Consider the following 22,562-nt stretch of genomic DNA (forward strand, 5'->3'; position numbering starts at 1 on the left):
AGCTGCAGGCAGGAAACCAGATCAATAAGAAATAGTTTAGAGAGACCAGTGTGTGGTTAGTTTTTTGTTTTTTTGTTTAGGGCCATCAGTCGAACACTGTGGCCTCTGAGCTGCACATCAATCACACACCATGCTGTGTGTGCAGGGAGGTTTGTGTGTGTTTGAGATTGATTTGACAGCCTTTGTACTTCAGCAGGGGATCAACTTTACTGAATAACTGACACCCATGATCCCCTGGTGTTGGTAGGTTGTTGGATTTCTATGTGTGTCTATTGGAGTTCAAATGTGTGTCACACTTCTAAATCGATGACCTTTCCTTTAAACCCTTTTAGTGCACGCCTGTGTAAGAGTTTTATTCACGGAAACAGTAACCATGTGTTCAAAATCGAAAGTAAGTGTTTAATGTAAAAATGTCAGCTCAGTGCACTCATAGGCCGTGTGAGAATCATTGACATCAGCCCAACGGTCCCTGGTTTGTGACGTCCCTTTTAAAAAAAAATTGAAATCCTATCTTAGCAATTTTTCTATTTCCATGTTGGATGTGACTGAGCACACGCAGAATGTGGCCACTAGTCAATTATGTGGTAGCCAGACTTTAGCATTAGCTAGGAAACCAAACATAATTAATTATGCTAATTAAACTTCAACCATACTCGCATTCAGAGAGAATTTGTTTAAATCAGGTGAATTGTATTGCTTTGCCTTTTTATGCAGAGAAATCAACCCATCTTGTCTTTTAAAAATAATACATATTTAAGGTATCGCCACATGGTTTCACTTTTAAACCCAGCAAACAGTCACCTGCTGCTCTGAGTGGTAGCGAAGCTGTTAAAAGTATGACCCGGACTGGAGACAGAGACCTTTCGCCTTTAAAGTAAAAATTGCGCTTTTTGAAATGTGTTGATTGCTGGACAGAGGTACAACTTTTACTTTGAAAGCAACCAGTCTCCATTTCCAGTTTGCATCCCACTTTTGCAAGTTTTACTACCCCTCAGATTCTAATGAGGGCTTGCAGACAAATTGCAAACTATAGGCATCCATGGAAATCTGCTAGCAACCAAAGTAACTGCAGTTGCACTCTGTTTGCAACCATTTTCACATAGCAACAGCTTGTGACAACTTACCAGCTGCTCGGGTAACAGCAAAGACTAGCCCTCTGTCACTAAAGAGCAACTAACTGTTTTTGTGGTTCAAAACAATTTCAGTGCTTTAGTTGTTTGATGGAAGAGGCCCACTGGTACCTAAATATTGATATAGAGAAAAAAGAAGCAGCTATTTCCCAGCTAATGATAACTGTTATCTTTATGCTATTTCTAAAATCAGATCAGACCATAAAAGACATTTTTTGTATAAGTTACAAATAATGAGGTCAGCATATGTAACCGTAATCCCTTTTAGCGAACAACTTTGTTTTTAAAAGTTTTTCTCCTCATGTGCGGAGCTGATGTAAGCTTGGATTTCCCTGTATATTTAAGGTTTGCGGAAAACCAGCAACCAATCAATAAGAAAGCAAGCTTTTAAGGAGGGAAGCCTGGAAAATGAAGGAGGCTAATCAAGGCTCTTTAGGCCTAGGATTTATTTATCTATTTTATTTAATTTAAGTAATTCAAAGCTACTAATTCAGTCCTGAAATGAAAATATAGAGCTGATATCAACTTTAATTGTTTTTGCTTGATTTTAATATACTGTAAATATAATAAAATTATGGGCCAGAACAGTCGTATCGGAAAAACGGACACATTTAATCAATAATTCAATAACAAAGGGTTTTTTAAATGTAAAAAGCATGTGATTGTATTTTATAAATTGTATGTCATCTGTCTGTTTGTGACCTGTGCATTTCTGCTCCTGCTGCCACTACCGATGAGTAAAAAGCTTACCTTGCCCCAGGCCTACCTCTCACCCCTCCATCCTGTGCTCCTTCCTCATTCATATCCTTTTCCAACTACTATTTCTGTGATCCTGTGGTCCGTCCTTTCTGCCTTTACCAAAACAAACATTTGCCTTCTTTTTTATTTTCAGCTTGAGTTTCTCTTTTGTCTTTTTTGTTTATTTATTCATTTTTTGTACCTTTTCTTAATAAGCTTGGAGGAGATTGGGTGTAGTCCTCTCCATGGTAACGCTGTTTCCCATTCTTACACTCACTGTCGCTGTCTCTCATCACATAATTCTGCCCTACCCTGTGCTTTATCGCTGCGCCCTCTCCCTATATGCGCTCTCCCCTTACCCTCCCCTTCTCTCTCTCTCTCTCTCCTTGTCTCCCTTTCTCTCTCACATATGCACGCACACATACACTCAACCTCTCCTCTGGTCCACTGGTCTCCTGCTAATGCTGCACCGTCCACTGACTGCGAGATGTTCAGTCCAGCTTGTAAAGGATCTGCAGGGGAGCCGAGGTAAGGCTTTCACCCTCGTCTCTTCTGGAGCCGAGATGTTACTGCTGCTGTTGTTGGCTGCTGACAACTGCTAACTGAGAGCCAAATGCCTGATGGGAAGAGCATTAGTGTGTGAGTGTTTGTGTTTGTGTGTGTGCTGATTTGTGTGAGAACTCACCAGCTGGAGTAACGGGCTTTTTGTTTGTTTTTAGGTTAGGTCTGGCACTTGTGATCTGCATACATGCACACAGCAAAGGGAAGTGATCATACTTCCTTTTATATTCATTTATTTGTGGTCTTTTTTGCATCTTCTTAAACTTGGGAGTATGTTGTTGTCTGCATGCGTGCAGGGAGTCTGCTGAGAAAGAGCCTTGGGAAATCTGATGGCACGCAGATATTCTTCCCTCCAATGCAGCAACAGTGCTGCAATGTCTTTTTATGGTGGTGCACTCTCTGGCGGTTTATGACACCATGTTGTGTTTACGTGTGTGTGTGTGTGTGCGTGTTTGGGGGATGGTGAGTGGGGGCATGAAGTTCTGCATATGTGAGTGGGTGGACAAGAACAGTGCTTCTTAATATTTTCATAAATTCATCTCACTAACATTCATGCCACAGGAGGAAATCCAAGGCAAGCGATAGACGCTCAGCCATTCAAAGACTCAAAAAACAAACATGTTTGATCTTTTATGAGTAAAAGAAGAGGAAAATAGGAGCACCTGAATCATTTCTGAGATGTTACTTTCTGACCTGTGTGTCAGCCAACAGGTACGGGTCTTAATGTACTCATGAATTTTCCAACAATGTGCTGGTGGGAACTCATTTGTGCTCATGTGTATATACATCACGGTGTATGTGTGTGAGTGTAATATGGAAATATGATCCCTGCTGAATGCAGTGCTAAAGGAGAAATGCAATAATAATATTAAAACCATTACTCTTTGTCCCTAAGAAGCACTGCTTGTGTTATAACATTAGATTCTTAACACCTTTCAAGACATCTCACAAGCACAGAGGGTTTCCATTGTGCTGTAATAGTAAGGAAGGAGTAGATATGCAAGCATCATCTGATGAAAAAATGTGACGCATTTCTGTTGTTCCTGCAGGATACTTTATGAGGTGCAAGATATAATGTGCCTTTTGTGTGCTGTTCAGATGGAGGGGGTGGGGGGGTCTTCTGGTACCAGCCAGCTGGAGAGATGCTCCATCCTGCTAGATTTCACTATCACCATGATGGCACTCTGGGAATTTAAAAAATAAAGTTAGGGCAGTTAAATGTGTCAGATGTGGACTTACAGTAGATGAGGTTTATTTTCCATGATGTTTTCCTGCTGAAGGGTTTGTCTTTAAAAAAAAATCTTTTTTTTTTTATTTCACATCCCTGAGTGAAAGCAGAGACACCAGTGCCCAACACACAAAAGCTCCTTGGTTCGAGAAGGCACAAATCCCTGCTATGGTTTTGTCGGGAAAGGCGTCTGGTGTAAAAAAAAAAAAAAAATCTGCCAAACCAAATGTGTGGATCCATCTGCTGTGGGGACCCCTTGTGAATAAGGGAACAGCTGAAAGACGCTTTGGCAGCAGTGACACCGTCACAGTGTTGCTTTGGTCAAACAGTAATCCAAAACTTATTTTAAAAAAACACAGAAGAGAAAAGCAGCAAATATTTTATTTCTTAATGTTTTTATTTATTTAATGATTACAATTCTTCTCCTCTGTACACTTTAACCTCTACTGATTTAGGGTGCTACCTTCTGATTCAAGTTGGGTGGACAAGATTCATACCCCCAGCTCCTCTGGCTGAATAAACAGTTAAGATGATGGATGGATGGATGGATGGATGGATGGAAAGCCCAAATCTACTGTTACTATATGAATATTTGGGCCACTGGGTAATGCATTTTTGTCGTGAGCTGTGCCTTCAGCTGAACCCCCACTCCAAGTATGAATGGTCAGTGATGGCAGACTTTGGGATATTTATAGCTTTGGAGCTTCAGAATCGTCACATCAACCAAAAAGAGACTCTTGACACAGCAGTCCCAGACTAAAGCGCTTTACAAATCACAGTTCTGCTGTGTCAAGTGGACGACTGGTCCTGCTGGCAGCATTTCACACAATCTGCTGATGATTCAGTTCAAAATACATGATGGCTAATCTGTACCTCTCAGGTGGAGTGAATCCAGGATTTGTCCCATTTTCTTTGAGCAAACACACCCTGCAGTGAGTCAGTGTCAGTCCTTCGCAATTAGAAGGGTTTTTTTAATCTTCTTTCAAAACAGTGTTCAGTGTGAATAGTTACTGCGTTTTGTTCATCTGTTTTAATCCCATTGGAATTAAAAGGGTTTATTTATCATGTTGCCTGTCCCATATCTTTTGTCCCCATATTATCTTGAGCAGTCCACTTGACGGCTGTTAAAAATTAACCAGCACCACTCAGAGACTTTCCTCTATCCTCACAGACCTCCTGTCCTGTTGTTTCTCATCTCCTCCTTCCTCTGCCCGTCATTATCACATCTATAAATCCCTCAATCTATCAACATTTCACATTCCTCTCTCTCTTTCTCCCCTCTCTCTTTTTTGCTCTGGAAATACCAAGATTTGTGCACTGATTACTCAACATGTGTCCGGATCTTCATCCGGGTCACAGCCATCGATAGTCTCACTAAACTATTTTTTTTTTTTTATTAGAACACTTGAGTAATATCCCTCATTGAATTTAATAATTGATAGACCCTTGTTTAGCAGCACAGTGTAGTTTCCTGTGGCTGTTTTTTGAGATTTGCCGATTTTTTTAGCCCTGTCTTCCAATCAGTTCATGAATATTTTCTGAATGTTTTGACTGAACAGCCCTCTTCAGATTGAACCCCCCCAAGATGTCCCTAAGTTTCATTTACTTTTTTGGTTTTTTATATCTCTTTTAACCATTTGCTGGTGTCTTCTTTGTGTGTTTAGGGGAATTTTTCCTTACTGACCCCAATACATTTAGCCCCCAACCATGATGATCCCTCCACCATGCTTTACTGATTCACATTGGCCTTTCCCTTCAAACGTGTTGCATACATTCTCACCAGAAAGATCAAATTTTGGCTCATCAGCATTTTCCACAGAGCTCTTTTGCACACATATGGTATTCTCGATGTTTTGTTTTCCACTGAAGAGTAGGGTTTTTTCTTAGTTGTGTCTTTCCATTAGTGTTTTAATGGAGCTACATTGATAAGAGTTTTCACCTTCTCTAATATTTGTAGGACGTGCTCCTCAGCAGAGTAACAACAGTCCGGGGTTCCCTCCATTTGTACACATTTTGTTCACTTTTGTTCAAATTAGAAATCCTTTTGTAGCCTTTTCCAACTTTGTGCGTTGTTGTAATGCATCATTTCCACAGACTCTGTCATTAACCAGACTTTGTGTGCATTTATTTATAGCGAGCGGCGATCTCATCTCCCTAGCTTTTAGAGAAGTTGTTAGCACAGAGATTCCCTTTTATTAGCATGGACCATGAGTTCTAATTCAAGTCCAGCTATGTGCTCTTTTTTATAGAAAATGGTTTTATAAAATTGCAGCTTAGATGAAGGTCAGACCAAAGTTCAAAAATCAAAAATCGATGTGGAACTCATGATTCCAAAAAGTGTCTCGAGACTGAATTTTGCACCTTCATTCCACTTGAACTCAGTTGTATTTTACTATTTTTCCATCGTGCTTTGGTTACAGTTGAGAATATTTTAGCCCTCAATAAAGAACGATTACATTCTTCCTGTTTATTCCCTTGCCTTCTTTGCTGATGAGGTCAACGCACACTTTAATACAGAAACACATGAGTCATCAGTTGCAGAGGGGATTTGCGTTAAACTTCCTCAGCCTGTGTTTGTATTTGTGTGTTCCCATTTAGTGGAAAATGAAATGCTGTGAGGAAATTGCCATGTTCTCACAGCACACCTGATTAAATTGCTTTTTTGTAGGCTGAGCAATTGCACTTGCCCCTGGTTGATGTCTGGTTGTTTTTGCAGAGCCTTGTGTGTTTGGCGTCAGGGGCAGTAACGGGAAGTATGTGAAATAAGTGGATTTTTTTTCTGATCAATGTTGCCGAATAATGGGATTAAAGAAAGGAATGATAGCACTGTGTCACCCGTGGGTGGAGGAGGCGCAGTGCGTGCGCACATGTCACAGCTTATTAATTTGAGCGCATTAATGTGTGCATGTGTCGAAATTTATGAATGCATGTCTGTGCCTGGGTGCACGGGCGCATGCGATGCCTGCTGTTTATGGATGTGCGCTCTCATCTCTCTATGTGGGTGAATTGGAAGAGTGGGTGTATGGGTGGGCTCGCTGTCACTTTTACTAAAATCCACTAACAAAGCGATGAACCATGGGGGGCAAAAATGGGAAAATAAAAATAGAATAGAAGAAAAAAGGAAGGTTTATTGCACAGAGACTGACTCAAGAAGGAAATGAAAAATATTTCTTTAATAACAGTTCATATTGAGGAGGTTCTTAATGATCAAATAAAGTTTGTTAGATTTTTATCATATATTCAATAAAGCATGTTATCTTGGGTTCTAAATCAATTCTGTTAGGTAATAAAGTGCATTGAGTTGTATTACTCACCTCATCTGTTTTAGGCAAACACACATCTCCACAGAGGACCAAAAATGTGGATTTAATAATGTTTCAATCCCATAAAACTATATTTAGTACCTCAATCATTAGTGCTATTCATTTCACAGTGCTTAGTTCAAAATAAAATAGCATAAGAATAATTTTTAAAAGACTGTTAATCAACATTGTTTAGGGTTAATCAAAAAACAGTTTCACCAGCTCAAAAACAAAATGCTGCAAAAATAAATTGTCTAACAAACTAGAGTGTAGGAAAAAGTTCACACTATGTGTGCTGACTTCTGATGTTGCTTATTACTTTTACAGCTTTTCATGGTCCTGCCTCAGAATAAATACTTACTGTGTGATTCCCGTATCAACCAGGGCACAGCCTCAGACCCGCAGGCAGACACCTGTAACTGTTCCCACCTCATCCTTAAAGACAAAAGGCAGTCAAGCATTTGCTGTTAGGGCTCCTCGACTGTGGAATAAACTGCCTGAGGAAATATGACTCACATCATCAGTGTCTTCTTTTTGTTTTTGTTTGTAAACTTTCGTTTAAGTTTTATATCTTTTTAGTAAAAAAATATAGCATTTTTATACTGTTTTATATTCTTAAAAATTACTCTTTCAACTTTAAGATTTTTATATGAATTTTTAGTTGCTTTTTTTTTTTTTTTACAATGGCATCACGCTGTATCTTATCCTTGTTTTTTATTTTGACATTCCACTATTACATTTGTATTATTTCAGTTGATATGTAAATTATTTTTATAATTTCTTTCTACTTTGTTCTTTCTACTTAAATTCTCTTTCATTTTATGTTTTATTTTCAAATCAGGAAACACAAGTGTGTCCATTAATATATTTAAGTGCTCTTTACTCTTTTCATCTGCTCTCTGCAGCAGATCGATCTGCATATTTGGCTGTGTGCAGATTTTTAGACCTCTGATATATCTGGGCTTTGGACCAGCAGGGGTCATAAGCTAGCTTGTACATTTCCTCTTCTTTTTGTTATGTACACTGAGTTGGACCCTATTTTACCTTCAGAAATGCCTTAATTCTGTATGGCATAGATTTAACAAGTTGCTGGAAAATTCTCTAGAGGTTTTGGTTCGTATTGACATAGTTTCTGCCCATTTCTGCAGATTTGACAGCTGAACACTCATAATCTATAGCTCCTGTTTCACCATGTCCCAAAGATCCTCTGTTGAATTGAGCTCTGGTGTCTGTAGTGGCCATTTAAGTACAGTGAGCTCATTATCATGTTCCAGAAACCAGTTTGAAATGATTTGAGCTTTGGGGCTACACTGTGACTGTAAAGGGACAAACATGGTCAGCACCAATACTAAAGTGTGCCAAGAAAATATCCCCCACCATTAAAAGCATAGTTATAGCTGTAGAGGAAAATCCCAGTAGATCAACACTTCCTGAAATACTGAGACCAGCTTGTCTGTCACAAACAGCCATTCAGCATTCAGAGTGACTTAAATCATCTTTGTTAATGATTCTGATGCTCAGTTTGAACATAAGCCTTGATCATCCCAACATGCCTAAATTCACTAATTTTCCACCATGTGGTTGGCTGATTAGATGTTTGCATTAATTGAACAGGTTGAACAGGTATACCTACAGTAATAAAGTGGCTGGTGAGTTTAAATGCCTTTTTAAAGCTCGCTAAAACCTTTAAAGGACATCAGCCAAATACAGAAACTCATCACTAGAAAACAGCTGTGCAGTACCAGCTGTGTGCATGTGATATTCAAAGAAGAATATCCTATGAAAGAAATCCTATGACACATTCATATATTCCCTGGTAGTCAATCAATAGGCAGCTTTGGTTCTTCTGTGCTCTGTGTGGGTTATAACAGATGGTGATTAATGTGAATGAGGCAGGAGCCATTAAGCAGAGCATCAGCTCTGTTACTAAATCAGCAACCCTCTGGTAAAACCTCACAAGACTAAGTAACCTATTAGCAGCACAGAAGGGGAGGCCGGTTGGGAGGAGGGAGGGAGAGGTAGACGAAGAAAAGCGAAAGGTCTCTCGTGTCTGTCTGTGTATCACCCCCTTGGGAATCTATCTAATGACTAAATACCTCATTACATGGCTGTGAGAGAGATGAAAGAGGGGAGAAGCGACACAGAAGAAATAAAGATGGAAACGTTGCGTCTCTTGTGGTGTCCCGCTGCCACCAGCTGCCGGGAAGAATTGCTACTGAGAAAGACACGAGGGACTAAAGTGAAATAAACAAAACTAGATTGATGGAAGAGAAAAAAAACAGAAATTGAATTTATAAAGTCTCAGATAAGAAAAAATGTGAGACATAAATATGCATTACTATCACACATACAACACAAACATGCTCAATGACCACTGTGCTGTTTATGTTACAGTTTTTCTGACTGTTCCAACTCCAAATGTCGTTTTCTGAATCCAGTGCTGAGTCGTCTGAACCCATTTAATTAATTTATCGCCCTTTTGGCAATTTACACATATAGGCATCATTGGCAGATCTTGTTTTCTCTACTTGAAAGCTTCGTTAACACATTCTTACTCGCTAAAACACCTTGCACAATCACTGCTAACACAAAACAAAACAACATTGTTCACACTTGTATACATTTTTTGAGAACAGCATAAGCCAGTTCAAAATACATAGGTGACACCATAGACTGTATATAAAAGATGGTTGCACCTGCTGAAATGTTACCCATCAGTTTTGCAGCCTCAGCATTAGTGTTTTGGTCAGCACCATGTTATTTGTCATTTATTTATTAATTTGGGAGCCAGATGTGACAACAATTAAGTGATGGGGAAGTACTGTCAGCTAACGCTAGCAAATTTGGTTAGCAAACTATATAAATAAATTGTACATCTGTAAAGCAAAGACACACAAATCTGCTACTTAGTAGCAATCTAATAAAAGGCTAGAACTTTGCTAACTAAACATGACTAAGAAGTCTAGTTCAGTGACTCGAATTGGTAGATGAAGCCTGTGAATCTAAGTAAAGGTCAATAAACCCACTATTCAGACTGACCGAGTTATTTAAAAGTCACCCACTGTTGCTGGTGTTATGAAGGGCGAAGCTACACTGCTGTGAAAAAGCACTTACCTCTTTCATGACTTCTTAGTTTTTTGCATATTTTTAACACTTGCATATTAATATTAGACAAACATAACTTGAGTAAATACAAAATGATGATACATGATTTAATTTTCTTAAAGAAGCAAAGCTATCCAAACCTGTGTGAATGAGTAACTGCCCCCTTAAGCCTGATAACTGGTTGTGCCACCCTTGGCAGCAGGAACTACAAATTAGGGGCTTGTGGAGGAATTTTGGCTCACTCTTCTTTGCAGAATTGTGTTAACTCAGCCACATTGGAGGGTTTTCAAGCATGAACAGTCTGTTTAAGGTCATGCCAAAGCATCCCAATCAGATCTAAGCCCAGACTTTGACCAGGCCACTCCAAAACCTTCATTTTGTTTATTTTGAGTCATCCAAAGGTGGACCTGTTGGTGTGTTTCAAATCATTGCATAAAAACATATACCTATAGATCATTATAATTTCATGTACCAGGTTGTAAATATCAAGGTTTTTTTTAATACTATAAAGTTGGATGTTTTGAAGTCTTGTGGTCTACGGGATTGATCCATTAGTACCATTTTTTAACTGGCTACAAACATCTGAGAGGCAGAGAAGACTGATTAGAGCAGGGGTCGGCAACCCTAGGCACGCGTGCCACCGTTGGCACGCGAAGGGTTAACTGATGGCACCCACGACCATAGCTGGACTGGCCATCGGGCATACGCTCGGTGGCCCGATGATTTTTTTTTTTTTTTGGTGGTGGATTGGCCAGACGCTGGTCGGTGTGTAAAAATAACTCAGTTGTTTGGTGGTGGCTATGGCGTAGCTTCCACAGATTCAGTAAAATTAACAAGTGGTGGAGACCAGCAGGTGGATGAGGGAAGGGGAGGCAGGAGGAGGAGAGACCCGAGGCAGCCGCCGGTCGGAGCGTCAGGTGAACTAAACTTCAGGTAAGAAGTTATGACCTGCAGTCTATCTGGGTCAGATATAAACCAAGTTTAGGTGGAGTTTATTTTCGTTGTGCTGACTTTTTACAGTCAGTTACAATAACTCGTACTGCGTACTAGCTAGCATGACGGAGTTTATATACAGCTGGGCGGCTGCTATGATTTTATTGATAGTGAACTTTATTTTATTCATAAGGTTAGTTACTAGAGTTGCCAACCGTCCCGTACAAACGGAATCGTCCCAATGATCAGCTGATCGGCTTTTCTCTCTTGTTTGTTTATCGCTCACTTTGCGCCAGAAAGAGGAAACCAGCGGATGTCGCACTAAACAACAGCAGCACCTTTAAGCTTGATCAGCTGTTGTTAGAATTTATTTAATATTAATTTCTAGTATCAGCTGATGTTTGCTGGAGCCACAGCTGTGAAAGCTGCTGATCATGATATCGGTTTGGTTATCTGGTGAGAGGGAAACATGAAGATGGAACCAGGAGATGCCCTTACTGAATCATCAGAGCTGAACAGGTGATGGAGAAACAGGTTTACCTTTTAGGTGACATGAATGGGTTGAAGGGAAGTTATGAACTGTTTCTGAGAGACAAATAACACCAGGATCCTTTTCTATGTAGCTGACAGCTGGTAACTGTGCAGGGGCGGATCTAGCAAAGTTATGCCAGGGGGCCAGGTAGGGCATTAACAGGGAGAGGGGGGCACAAAGAAATACTTTCTTATTCTCATTTAAAATGTCTGGCTGTTATTAAATAATTATCTGAAGCTTACAACCAAAGTTTTTATCTGATGTAAAATGAATAGAAATCATACATTTACCAACAAGACAGTGTACATCACTGTCACAACAGCGTTTGTTTTCATTCAAAGGCTTTATGGCTTTAATATCTGGGGGGCCGGTTTTTAGTCAAAATGCATCCATAGACTCGAGACACAATGCATTTTTGGGACTTTCAGGTGTATGGACAAATGTTTTATTTTCTGATCAAACCAGAAATCTTTAATGAGCAGCTAGATTTGTCTCGCATTAACTGGCTGAGTTAATGCCAGTTAATGCGACATCGAAGCAGCTGGAATCTACAGCTGTGCATGTTCATGGAGCTTGCATTTTCACCTGCTGGACATCACTACCTGACAAGTTTAACTGTCTTCAGAACATTGCAGAGGCCATATTGACAGTATTTGTCTCTACATATCTGTGTGAGCAGATTTTCTCTCACATGAGTGTCCTCAGGTAGCCGTCTGAATCTTGGACACTCGGAGACCTGTGTCTCTGAGTGGGAGACCAGAGATCACATTAACATGTGTGTCTCTGTATTAACAAACATACCATATTGGCCCAGTTTATTTTTCTTATCATTGTTGTGAGGAGACCATAAATAGCATTTGTATTTTCTGTTGTACAGTTCATTTGCTGTTATGGATAAAAAGTGTCTTTTTTTTGTTTCAAAATAGCTGATAACTATTTGCTGATAGCTGCTAACATTTGCAAACAAATATAATTCTATAAAGTGGTTCTATATAATGTGTAACTGTTAATATAGAGCGTTATTAAATTTATTGCTAATGCAATCATATGGCACACTGACTTCTGAGGAAATTTTAAATGGCACTCGCCATCAAAAAGGTTGCCTACCCCTGGATTAGAGTGAAAGGAGAGATTTTTTTCTTCTTATTCCTTTCAAAATCCAAAATGTCCCACAAACATTTTACTGACTGGTGTTTGTAATGAATACTTATACTTAAGTCCTATATATACAGAAAATGGATGTTTTAATGGGATTATTTTGGTTTTGCCAGCAAAGGGGTTTTATCAAGACACACTGAAAATTGTCTTGTATTGAAACAGTTTGAAAAGAAAATATTATATGGAAATGGTGTTTTTTGCAAACAGTTATGAGATAATGGATGCTTTCAAGAAATGGGTGCTTGAAACTGTGAAAACCAAAAAAACATGTATGAAATGAAGACAAAGTCTTCCTTTCACCAAAAGAGATTTTACTGCAGCAGTAAAGTTCAGTTTTAAAATGTGTCAATTTACAGGATTGCCATAGCTTTAAAGGATTAATCATAGTGATGCTAGGTTCAGCATCAAATGTTCTTTCTTTATTATTTCTCGCCTTGCTATCAACAACTAACACACAACATTGTAAATGCAAAATAAAATCACGCACCCTCTTATCTGTCATCCAAAGAGCTCTGCTTTTGAGTTAATGTTGTTTCATCAGCATCACATTAACAGAAGAGTCTTAGGAAGATGCTGTGAACAGCAAACCTGTGCTGGCATAGTGTTGTGACATTAGACACTGATAAAGGATATTTATAAGATTGCAAATGACTCATGGCCTGTTACACAGATGGCCCACTGCTCTAGCTACACAATCAGATCAGGCTTTACAGTTTCATGAGCAACAAAGAAAATGCACCGTGCAGGATGTGTTATACCTGTGTATATTAAGCTAGTCTTTTATATGGCACAAAGTCCTGCTAGAAACAAGTCTTGCAACTTGGCAGCTATCCTGGAACAAATCCCGAGAGCTTGAGAGAGCTGATTTGAGATTTGAGAGCTGAAGTCCCTGCTATAGAAATGAATGGAGATGGTTGGAATCATCTCTTCAATGTCACTGGGTCATAAATTGCATTTATATTAAACTGCCAACAAAATCCAAGTTTAAAAAAATGTAAACAAAAAAACAAAACAATAAATCTCTCCTTTTTCCAAAGGTTTAAATCACTTTTTACCAGTTAACCATATTTCTAATGTACATGTCCAACGTTTCACAACAATACATTTCATTACAATCTGTTTAAAGTAGTGTAGTATACCATAATCTGATTTATATTTTCCAAACATTATACACACATCGTGTGTGTATGTGCTTCCTAGGAGGCAGAAGGAGTTCTCCAGGCTTTCAGAAGGTCTTTTAAAGTTTTTCCTATGACCATTTTTAGAGGAATGTTTGGTAGCACTTTATAATAATGTCACACTATAAAGCATTCTTAAGGTATTCATAAGGTATTAGCAAGTGCTTAATTCATAATTTATACAGCATTACTCCTACAAACCTAAAAGGCAATCTACAGCAGAGGAACAGTGTCTCAAAATCACATGCTTAAGAAATGGGGGGGGGCGGAAATCCAGCAAAGACCTGACACACAAGCCCTCAGAGATGCATCTGACCCTTCAGTTGATCCATCTGCTGTTCACTGAATTGCATTAGAAATGGTCCCAGTGGAAGGGTGGCTGTCAAGTAATCATTAAGGAAGGCAAACAGACAAAAGACTGTGGTATGCCAAACTGTAAACAAAGTTCAGTTTCAGGACAGCTTCAGCATCAGTGTCTGGAGTGATGAATACAAATTTGAGATTTTTGGCTCAAATTTTTGTCAGTATGTACAAAGGAGAACAGGAGGTGCACACCAGTGAGCATCTATAGCCAAGTTTTAATTAATACATTGATCATTTTTATATTTCTGAGCAAAATATAAAAACGAGGGATGGCCCAAGACTTCAGTACAGTGCTATATACAAATATTGTACATAATCATTTCATGTAGCAACCACTATCATTTATTTCAAACATTTTTTAAAGGTTTTTATATTTTTATAATGGGAGCATCGAACCAATGCCATGCTAGTTCATGTTTCTCTACATGATTATTGCAACAACAAGGAGATATGCCGCCACACAGCTGATACAGTCGTGAACCTTCACTCTGCAGTCATCAGTGCATCAGTGTGACTGGCTAATGTTTCCCATTTGCCAATGTCACACAGGGACGGGACAATCGCCATCTTTAGCATGCCTCACGTCTCAGGTAGACCACAATTGCCTGAGTGCTATGTCTTCTATATATAGCAAAATGTCTCTGGCACAACACAGCGCCATCGTCAGTCTTTATTGCTGACACACTGCGTATAATAAAAGAGTTTGAACAAATTAATGGAGTTTAATAGTTACCATGCACTTGGTGTTGTTTATCAGTTGCCAACACTGTGACGACCTGGTGACATCAGCCAACTGGTTACTGTCGGGTGATGTCAGCCAGCCCACTTACAAACATCTGTGGTGCTGTGAATGCACGTTTCAGATCTCAAGGATAAAATGAGTGTGTTGCACTTAAACCTGAGAGGAAATATGAGTGTCATAAATATCGTTATTCCACAGTTTTTATAAAACTGAACTTGCGGTTTTCTTTTTCTCAGGCTAACATTAAACTGGCCATGGTGAAATATACAGTATATAGAATAGACAGATATTGAGTCATCGGGTATTAGATTAAACAAATGAAGCTGTGCGACACTAAACAAAGAGAAGATGATCCTCTGACTTAAATCTGCCAGCAAGTAGTGATACATGCTGCACACATGCAGTTACTTTACCTCCAGATGACGCTTTATTAAAGCTATTTTTACCAAGAGAAACATGCTTTTTTGTGATACTGTTTGCAGGGTGTGTACTTCACACAACCGCAAAGTTGTGTCATCACCATAGTGACAGCTTTTCATGTTCATGTTGTAGTTTTGGTCAAGGAGTTAAGACCTGCAGCAAAAGTCTTGTCACTGGCTTGTACTTTATTTTTTACTTTTCCCTATTTTATCTTTTGTTCTTTAAGTTTTCCCATCATTCATTAATCTTATTTTCTAACCTGCTGGCATCTGCAATTAGTATTTCTTTTATTTACATATTTTAGGACCATCAATAGAAATCGGGGAAAATTTTAAATTGGTGTTAAAAGTTGTTAGTTTGCATTTGTTCAGGAGGGTTGATTTTTCCTGTTTCATCCACAAAAATGTTTTGAAAGTAACATCTGGCTCCTCGGCTGCTGCGTCACCAGCTGCTGTCTCACGGCTCCCCTGTGCTGTTAGGTGCCCACTCATTTTAACAGAACATGGATTCCTGATGTATCAGAAAACTTTGTGTATGTGTGTGTGTGTGTGTGTGTGTGCGTGTGTGTGTGTGTGTGTGTGTGTAGCATAAAGACATGCCTCTGTTTTTTTGTGGGACACAGCAATTTGCAGCATTTATTGAGCTTGATCTTTCATGGTACTAGTTACAGTTTGAGATCCAAAGTATTTTTTCTTTGTCAGTCTGATATTCGCATTTTCTTCTTGCTGGTGTTGTGTTGATGTTTTCTCACATCTCTAAACCACTAGAGGGAGAGTGAGTGACAATCTTAAAAGAGACTGAAAGCATGTTGATAATTGAGACTTTAATTGTGAAAGCATTACGCCATCACATTCAACAGATTTCTAAAGTGCTTGTTTGGTTTCTTGTTCTCACTGGACATGTTTTGAAGTGACTGGAAATGAAAGTAGCTCTCTTTGAATACAGAAGGACGTGTTGCCTATTTCAGTGTGAAAAAGAATAACTGAAACCATTGTTTTCAATTCAACAGAAAAGCCTTGGGGGGAAATTGCATTTGAAATGATACTATGTCTGTTTGAATGGGTTTTATGTTATTACTTGTATTTATGGCATGCTTTGTGACAGCTTCACCAGTATGGCAGCCACAGAGTGGCTGGATTAGCTACTGTTGCAGATAGCATCTTGTTGTCAAACCACGGCCTGTGAAATTAGAAAGCTGCTATTCAGTTTATTGTTAAGTTAAGCTGAAATTGAAATAACCTCTTTATTATTGTACTTGCTCCAAATTGTAATTATTCCCCAGCTCCTTATCACCATATCATTATCTATACGTAACTATATATAAGCAGAAAAGAAGACTAATTTTAAAGGTAACGAGTGGGATTTAATAGACTGGTCATTTAAATCTTACATGAGATATTGTGCTATCCATAATGTTAAGTTATGTTTAGTTTTTTTTTTTTTCAACTTTGAAACGTCCTGCAAAACAAATTGAAGTATGTTAACTTTGCTTTATTCAGCAGTTGCATGAAATAATTTACTCCATAAGGAGCAGTAAACCTCAGAGCAGCTGCCTGTACACAAAGAAAATCTTCTGGAGCGCTGTGACTTATTTCTAAGTTATGCTTTTTACCATGCTTCACCACTACAATCACTCTCGCGTTCCCCCACCTTTAAAATCCCACTTTAACCCCTGACTATATTAATTTTCCTGTGAGACTCTGTCTCCACACCTACACCTACAACGTAGGCAAATACACCTAGATTCTTTTAAGTGTTTTTCTTTGATCGTGGTGTGCATAACAGAGTTCACTCATTAGAATTAGAATGGCCGTATTCTGGTGTATTAATACTGTTATATTATAATGTTAAAATGGCCCAAGGTTCACTTTCCTTAAAAATAGCTGGTAAAAATGTCCTTCAAGTAGCTGCTTTTGCTTTTACACTGTGAGTATATTTAACAGCCTGCAACGCTGCAGATCACAAACACACTGCACATTGAAATTGAACTGTTGAAAAACTGAGGGCTTGTAAAGTGAGGTTTGTTTGCAGCTGTCCTTCAAATGAATTGAATGGAGCAGGTGTAAAAAAAAGTGAAATCTATTTATCCCGTTAGGCGTACAGAACGCTTATTTGATTTCTCTCACTACACTGCGTGCACATTAATTCTGAGAGTGTCAACTCTGGAGTGAGAAGAAAGGGCGTCAGGAAGGACACTCCCTTTGGCCACAACATGAGAGGTTTCGCTGCAGTCTTTCTGCACAACTGTTGGGCTCTTTTTTCTTTCCTTCAGAGGAGTGTTAATGCCATGTAGTGCAACAAAAATAATCCAGTTTGACTCCTCTGTTGAGCAACTGGCATATTTTCCATTCAACACAGACTCTTCTGATACACTTCTAATAGATTAGAAATAGGAATGACGCAATAGAAATATAGCTTTTTGCAGTGTTAACCTGAAGTTTCCACAATCCGCATCAAAATGCTCGATCAACTTATCATCTTTGCTTATTCAGGGATATTTTTGCATGTGTGAGTGTAAACAAAAAAAGGGGGCAGTGCAGTCAGTTATCGCATTTCCTGTTGGACAGCGTCTAAGCAAGAATACAACGTACATGTGTTTTGGTTGTGGTTATTGAGATAGCGCTGTATTGCATGTGTAGCCCTTAACATGTGTGTTTGTGTGGGAAACAAACCAGCAGAGTCAGATGGGTGGTTGTGGCCCCTCCTCATTTGGCTCCTCCCCTACCCTGCTGAAATATGTGTACCTGTATGTGTCAGTGTGTCAGATTTGAGCGTGGGTTTGACAGACTGTGAACCAGTGTTTCAGGAAAGTTGTTGACGGGTCAAGTGGCAAATTGGACAACAGCAGCTGTGGAGAGGCAGGTGAAAAAGAGCAGGGAGAGAGAAGGGAAGACAAACAGAGGGGGAGAGAGGGAGTGAGACAGAGAGCCTGGCTCAGACAGACAGACAAAGTGCAAGTATACAGAGTGTGTGTGTATATATATATATATACACACACACACACATACATAGAGGAAGACTGTCAGCGGAGCACACAGTTCCCAGAGGAGAGCGGCAAAAGAGACTGCTGAGAAGGTCAGACTGACAAAATGCTGAGGAGGAGAAGTGTGTCATTTGGTGGATTTGGATGGTATGTATGTGTTTTCATTCAATGCTCACGTGTGTTTAGGAAAGTTTGCATTGTGCATGTCCATGCTCACATTTGTGCCCATTTACATGCAGTTCTACACTGAGTTTGAATCATTCCCACTGTGCTTTATAATCAGCTGCAGCGTGTGCCAGTTGTTGTTACTGTGCAGTGTGTGAATGGGTGGAGTAGAAATGTAAACTTTTTTTATGAAAAGGAAGGATGGGTGGAGGGCTCCTCTGTGTCACACCTCTAACACTTTGTCCTCTGTTTGTCTGTGTTTGTGCATGTGTGTGTGTGTGATCATTTACAGTTTCACTCTGTGTTGTCTCTGTTGAGGGAGGGATTATATTCAACAGGCGACTTTATTTCTGCCTGCTGGCAGTTGTGGTTGTTGTTGCTGCTGTGCTGGTAAAGGGACGCAGCTTGTTCTGGTAATGCTCTCCTACTATATTGGCAGAGGGAAGTTCCCATGATGCAGCATTAAAGAAGCTGCCAGCAAGCCCATTTAGCACTGAATGCTGTGACACACTCGGATGGAGTGTTTTTGTGCGCTTGGCTCCCTTGCTGCTAGTCATTCTGACACTGAAGCACATCTTCAGAGCACTTAACCTTCCCAGCTGGGCTGATGCAGCATAGGCCAGACAGGCTGAGATAACCTCAAACAGACAGAGCTGAGGAGCAGCAGCAGCTTTGTGTGCAATATGTTGTGTTTTGCAGAAAAAAAACAAAGCTGGACAAAAAAAAAAAAAAGATTTCAGATACACTAATTTTTGAAAAGAATGTCATTTTTTTTAAATAACTTTCAGGATAGATGTAATCCTCCACTGTCATAAGTCAATGGTGATAGTGAGAAAATAGAATTAAGTGGTCAGAAGGTTTAGATAAGCTGCTTTCGTTTTGACTGATAATGGGTTACGGGTCCAAGTGCAATTCAAGTAGCTCAGTGCAGTCTCAGCACATGTTTGAATGCTCTGTGATTGAAGCCTACACATTATTCATCCACAGGCTTAATGGAAGATGAGTAATGCACTGTGTGATAATTCCTCTGCTAGTTAAAATATACTCTCATGTCTCTCTGTGATACTTCTCTGTTAGAGATCCCGTCTTTTTAATCCTTGGGGAAAAAAATATTCCCCTAAAAGAAAAATTGTATCAGCATTTTACAAAATTCTTAAACCAAGAAATAATTCCACGTGTTAAAGCTCATGGAATCATGTCTCAAATTTGCTTCTTTTGAATGCTCAGTGTGAGATGAAGGGATATGTTAAGGGGGATTATTTTTCTTTTCTTTTGGATTGCTGTTAGAAATTTACAGGATTATGTTTTGTATGCTGCTAAGATTAGGCAGGGTGTGACGGGAAAATGCACTTCTCACAGGTCTGATGATAATGAATGCTGAACTTGCAGCATCCGGTGAAATTCTTGTACATTGTCAGTTGTAAACAAAGAACATCAGCATATAAGTATTTAGAAATTGTACAAATTTCTAAATTCTTACGAGAAGTTGAACCCTCTTCATTTTGGGTGTGAGCTTAAATGTAGCAGCATCCAGATGCAAACTGACAACATACTACTGTGAAGTTCCTTAAAATGCTGTTTACACTGTTTTGTTTTTGAGCAGTTTCAAAATCTTAGTCACATTAGACTTACCTTCCATGTGTAGTATTTAATTATCAGTTCATCTAGTCACAAATTTGAACATTTTTTGGTTTATCGCGGGCGCAGATATGGATGAATGGAAGCTGTTTGAACATCTGCTAATCAGCACATTAGTAAATGTAAAATCAAATGTAGAGGTGAGGAGGACGCCGAGCTTACTGTTACCAAACAATGGTGACCATCTGTCACTTTCTTTGGATAAGAAAAATGTACTCAATGGCCACTTTGTTAGGTACACATATTCAACTGCTTGTTAACATAAATAGCTAAGCAGCCAATCCCATGGCAGTAACTAAGTGCGTTTAGACATGTAGACGTGGACATGATGATTGAGCATCAGAATGAGGAAGGTGAGGTGATTTAAGTCAGTTCTCTGAGCCTTGCTAATGTAAAGTTCACAGGAGATTGGTCAAATTGCTTTAAGCTAATAGGAATGCAACAATTACTCAAATAACTACTATTAACAAACATAGTATGCAGAAGAGCATCTCTGTACATACATACAATACATTTAGCCTTGAAGCAGCAGAAGACCACACAAGCACATCTCCTGTCAGCTGAGAACAGGAAACTGAGGCTGAACTTCGCACAGGCTCACCAACATTGGATGATGTAAGATTGAAAAACAAACAAACAATCGATCTAATGATCCTAAACAGCATGATAGCATGGATCAGTCCTACCTTGTATCAGCACATAAGTCTGGTAGTGGAGCTGTAACAGTGTGGGGGATAGATTCTTGCCACACTTTAATCCCCTTAGTACCAACTGAGCATGCAACAGCCTACCTGCTGACCTTCATGACCACAGTGTACCCACTGTATCTTCTGTTGGCTGTTTCCAGCAGAATAACACACTATGTCACAAAACTCAAATCATATCAAACTGGTTTCTTGAACATGAGAATGATTTCACTGCACTCAAATGACCTCCACAGTCACCAGATCTCAATCCGAGCTCAATGGAGCAGTTTTGGAATGTGGTGCAACAGGAGATTCAGATCATGGATGTGTAGCTAGCAAATCTGCAGCAACTGTGTGATGATGTCATGTCAGTATGGACCAAATATTGTGACGGGTGTTTCAAGCACCTTGTTAAATATGTACCACAAAAAAATTAAAGAAATTCTGGAGGCCAAAGGAGGTTTGAACCCAACGCTAGCAAGGTATACCTAATAAAGTGGCCGGTGAACATATATAGTGGTTTTACTGCTAAAATCTGGTGATGAGATTTTGCTCTCATAATATGTTTCAACAAACATATGTTATCATTTCCCCTTACCTGTAATTGTATGATTTGGTGGATTATTGAGCCATAATGTAGATGGTGTGTATTTTCAGCTGCTGCTCTGTTACAATATGACTGAGGGTAATTCATCTGTCACAGCACAGTCATAAAGTGCAATAGTTGTTTTAGGAACATGATGAACTAACTGCAGCTAAATAAGAAGCTTTCTGTTCTGACATTTGAATATCAGGTTTGTTGCATGACGGTGAAACATCACAAGAGCTTACAGTATTCATCTCTGATCTGATGCTGCTGTAATGCTGCACTGTTATTGATATCAAATAAGTGGAAAACATTCAAATGATATTTAAAATTTCTATGCTGGCCACTGCGTAGATTGCGGTAAGGCATGCATTTGCTGATAAGAACACACAAAATAAACATTAAATTAAGACTCTTGACATATTTATAGTTTCCTTTATGGAAAAGCCTCAAGCGACTCACACGAGAACAGCAGCAACAAAACTGAAATGTTGTGAATATGAAACGGCCGATTGCTCCTGTTTGTAGTGTGGCCAGTGTGCAGTGAAGCACTGAGACGTCTCATAACTGTTCTGAGCAGCTTGCCGAGAGGTAACTTCGTTAAACGAGGCTGTCTGTCATAAAGTAGGCTCTGCTCTATGCCAGTTCCTTACATTCACACTGCCGCAGCTATTAAGGCAAATAGAAGCAACCACAGTTTTAATGACCTTTTCTTTTTTTAAAGCCACAGAGGCACGGGGGGGCGGGGGGGCTGTGGAGACATAAATCTCACTCCTAACCGTCTTTATCTGCCTGCCTTCCTGTGCTTATGTCCTTAGTAAATTAGGAGCAATTAGACTAAAGAATTGAATTGCTGCTTGGAGCAATTTGTATCAGAGACATGATCAATAATAATTTCCCCTTTATGTGTGTGTCTGCCTTCTCTTGCTTCTTTTCCAGGATTGACAAGTCCACTTTGTCTGCACTGAAAGCACGGTAAGTGTTTTTTTTTCTTGTTCTTGTTATTTTTAGAGGTTTTAGAGGGAGGATGACATAAAGCAAAAGGCCTGGGCCGCCCTGGTGTGGTCTATTCCTTTGACAGCCTACATGGGCACTCTGGGTCAGTTTGGAAATC

The 22,562-nt window shown here is 39.4% G+C and overlaps 1 protein-coding gene across 2 annotated transcripts in view; it reads left to right on the forward strand.

Annotated features, from left to right (window-relative positions):
• Positions 1-2,330: 2,330 nt before the first annotated feature.
• The window catches only part of rap1gap2a (RAP1 GTPase activating protein 2a), an 89,853-nt gene continuing 69,621 nt past the window's right edge, over positions 2,331-22,562 (forward strand). The window contains exons 1-2 of one of the 2 annotated variants that reach the window (XM_039622807.1): positions 2,331-2,396; positions 22,388-22,423. In XM_039622807.1, the coding sequence (XP_039478741.1) occupies positions 2,356-2,396; positions 22,388-22,423 (77 nt within the window). In that variant the 5' untranslated portion in view covers positions 2,331-2,355. Of the gene's footprint in view, positions 2,397-18,173; positions 18,521-22,387; positions 22,424-22,562 lie in introns of those variants that run through there. The other variant, XM_039622806.1, reaches the window with a different exon arrangement.

Source organism: Oreochromis aureus, linkage group 14 (genome assembly GCF_013358895.1).
Source record: "Oreochromis aureus strain Israel breed Guangdong linkage group 14, ZZ_aureus, whole genome shotgun sequence".
Taxonomy (NCBI): domain Eukaryota; kingdom Metazoa; phylum Chordata; class Actinopteri; order Cichliformes; family Cichlidae; genus Oreochromis; species Oreochromis aureus.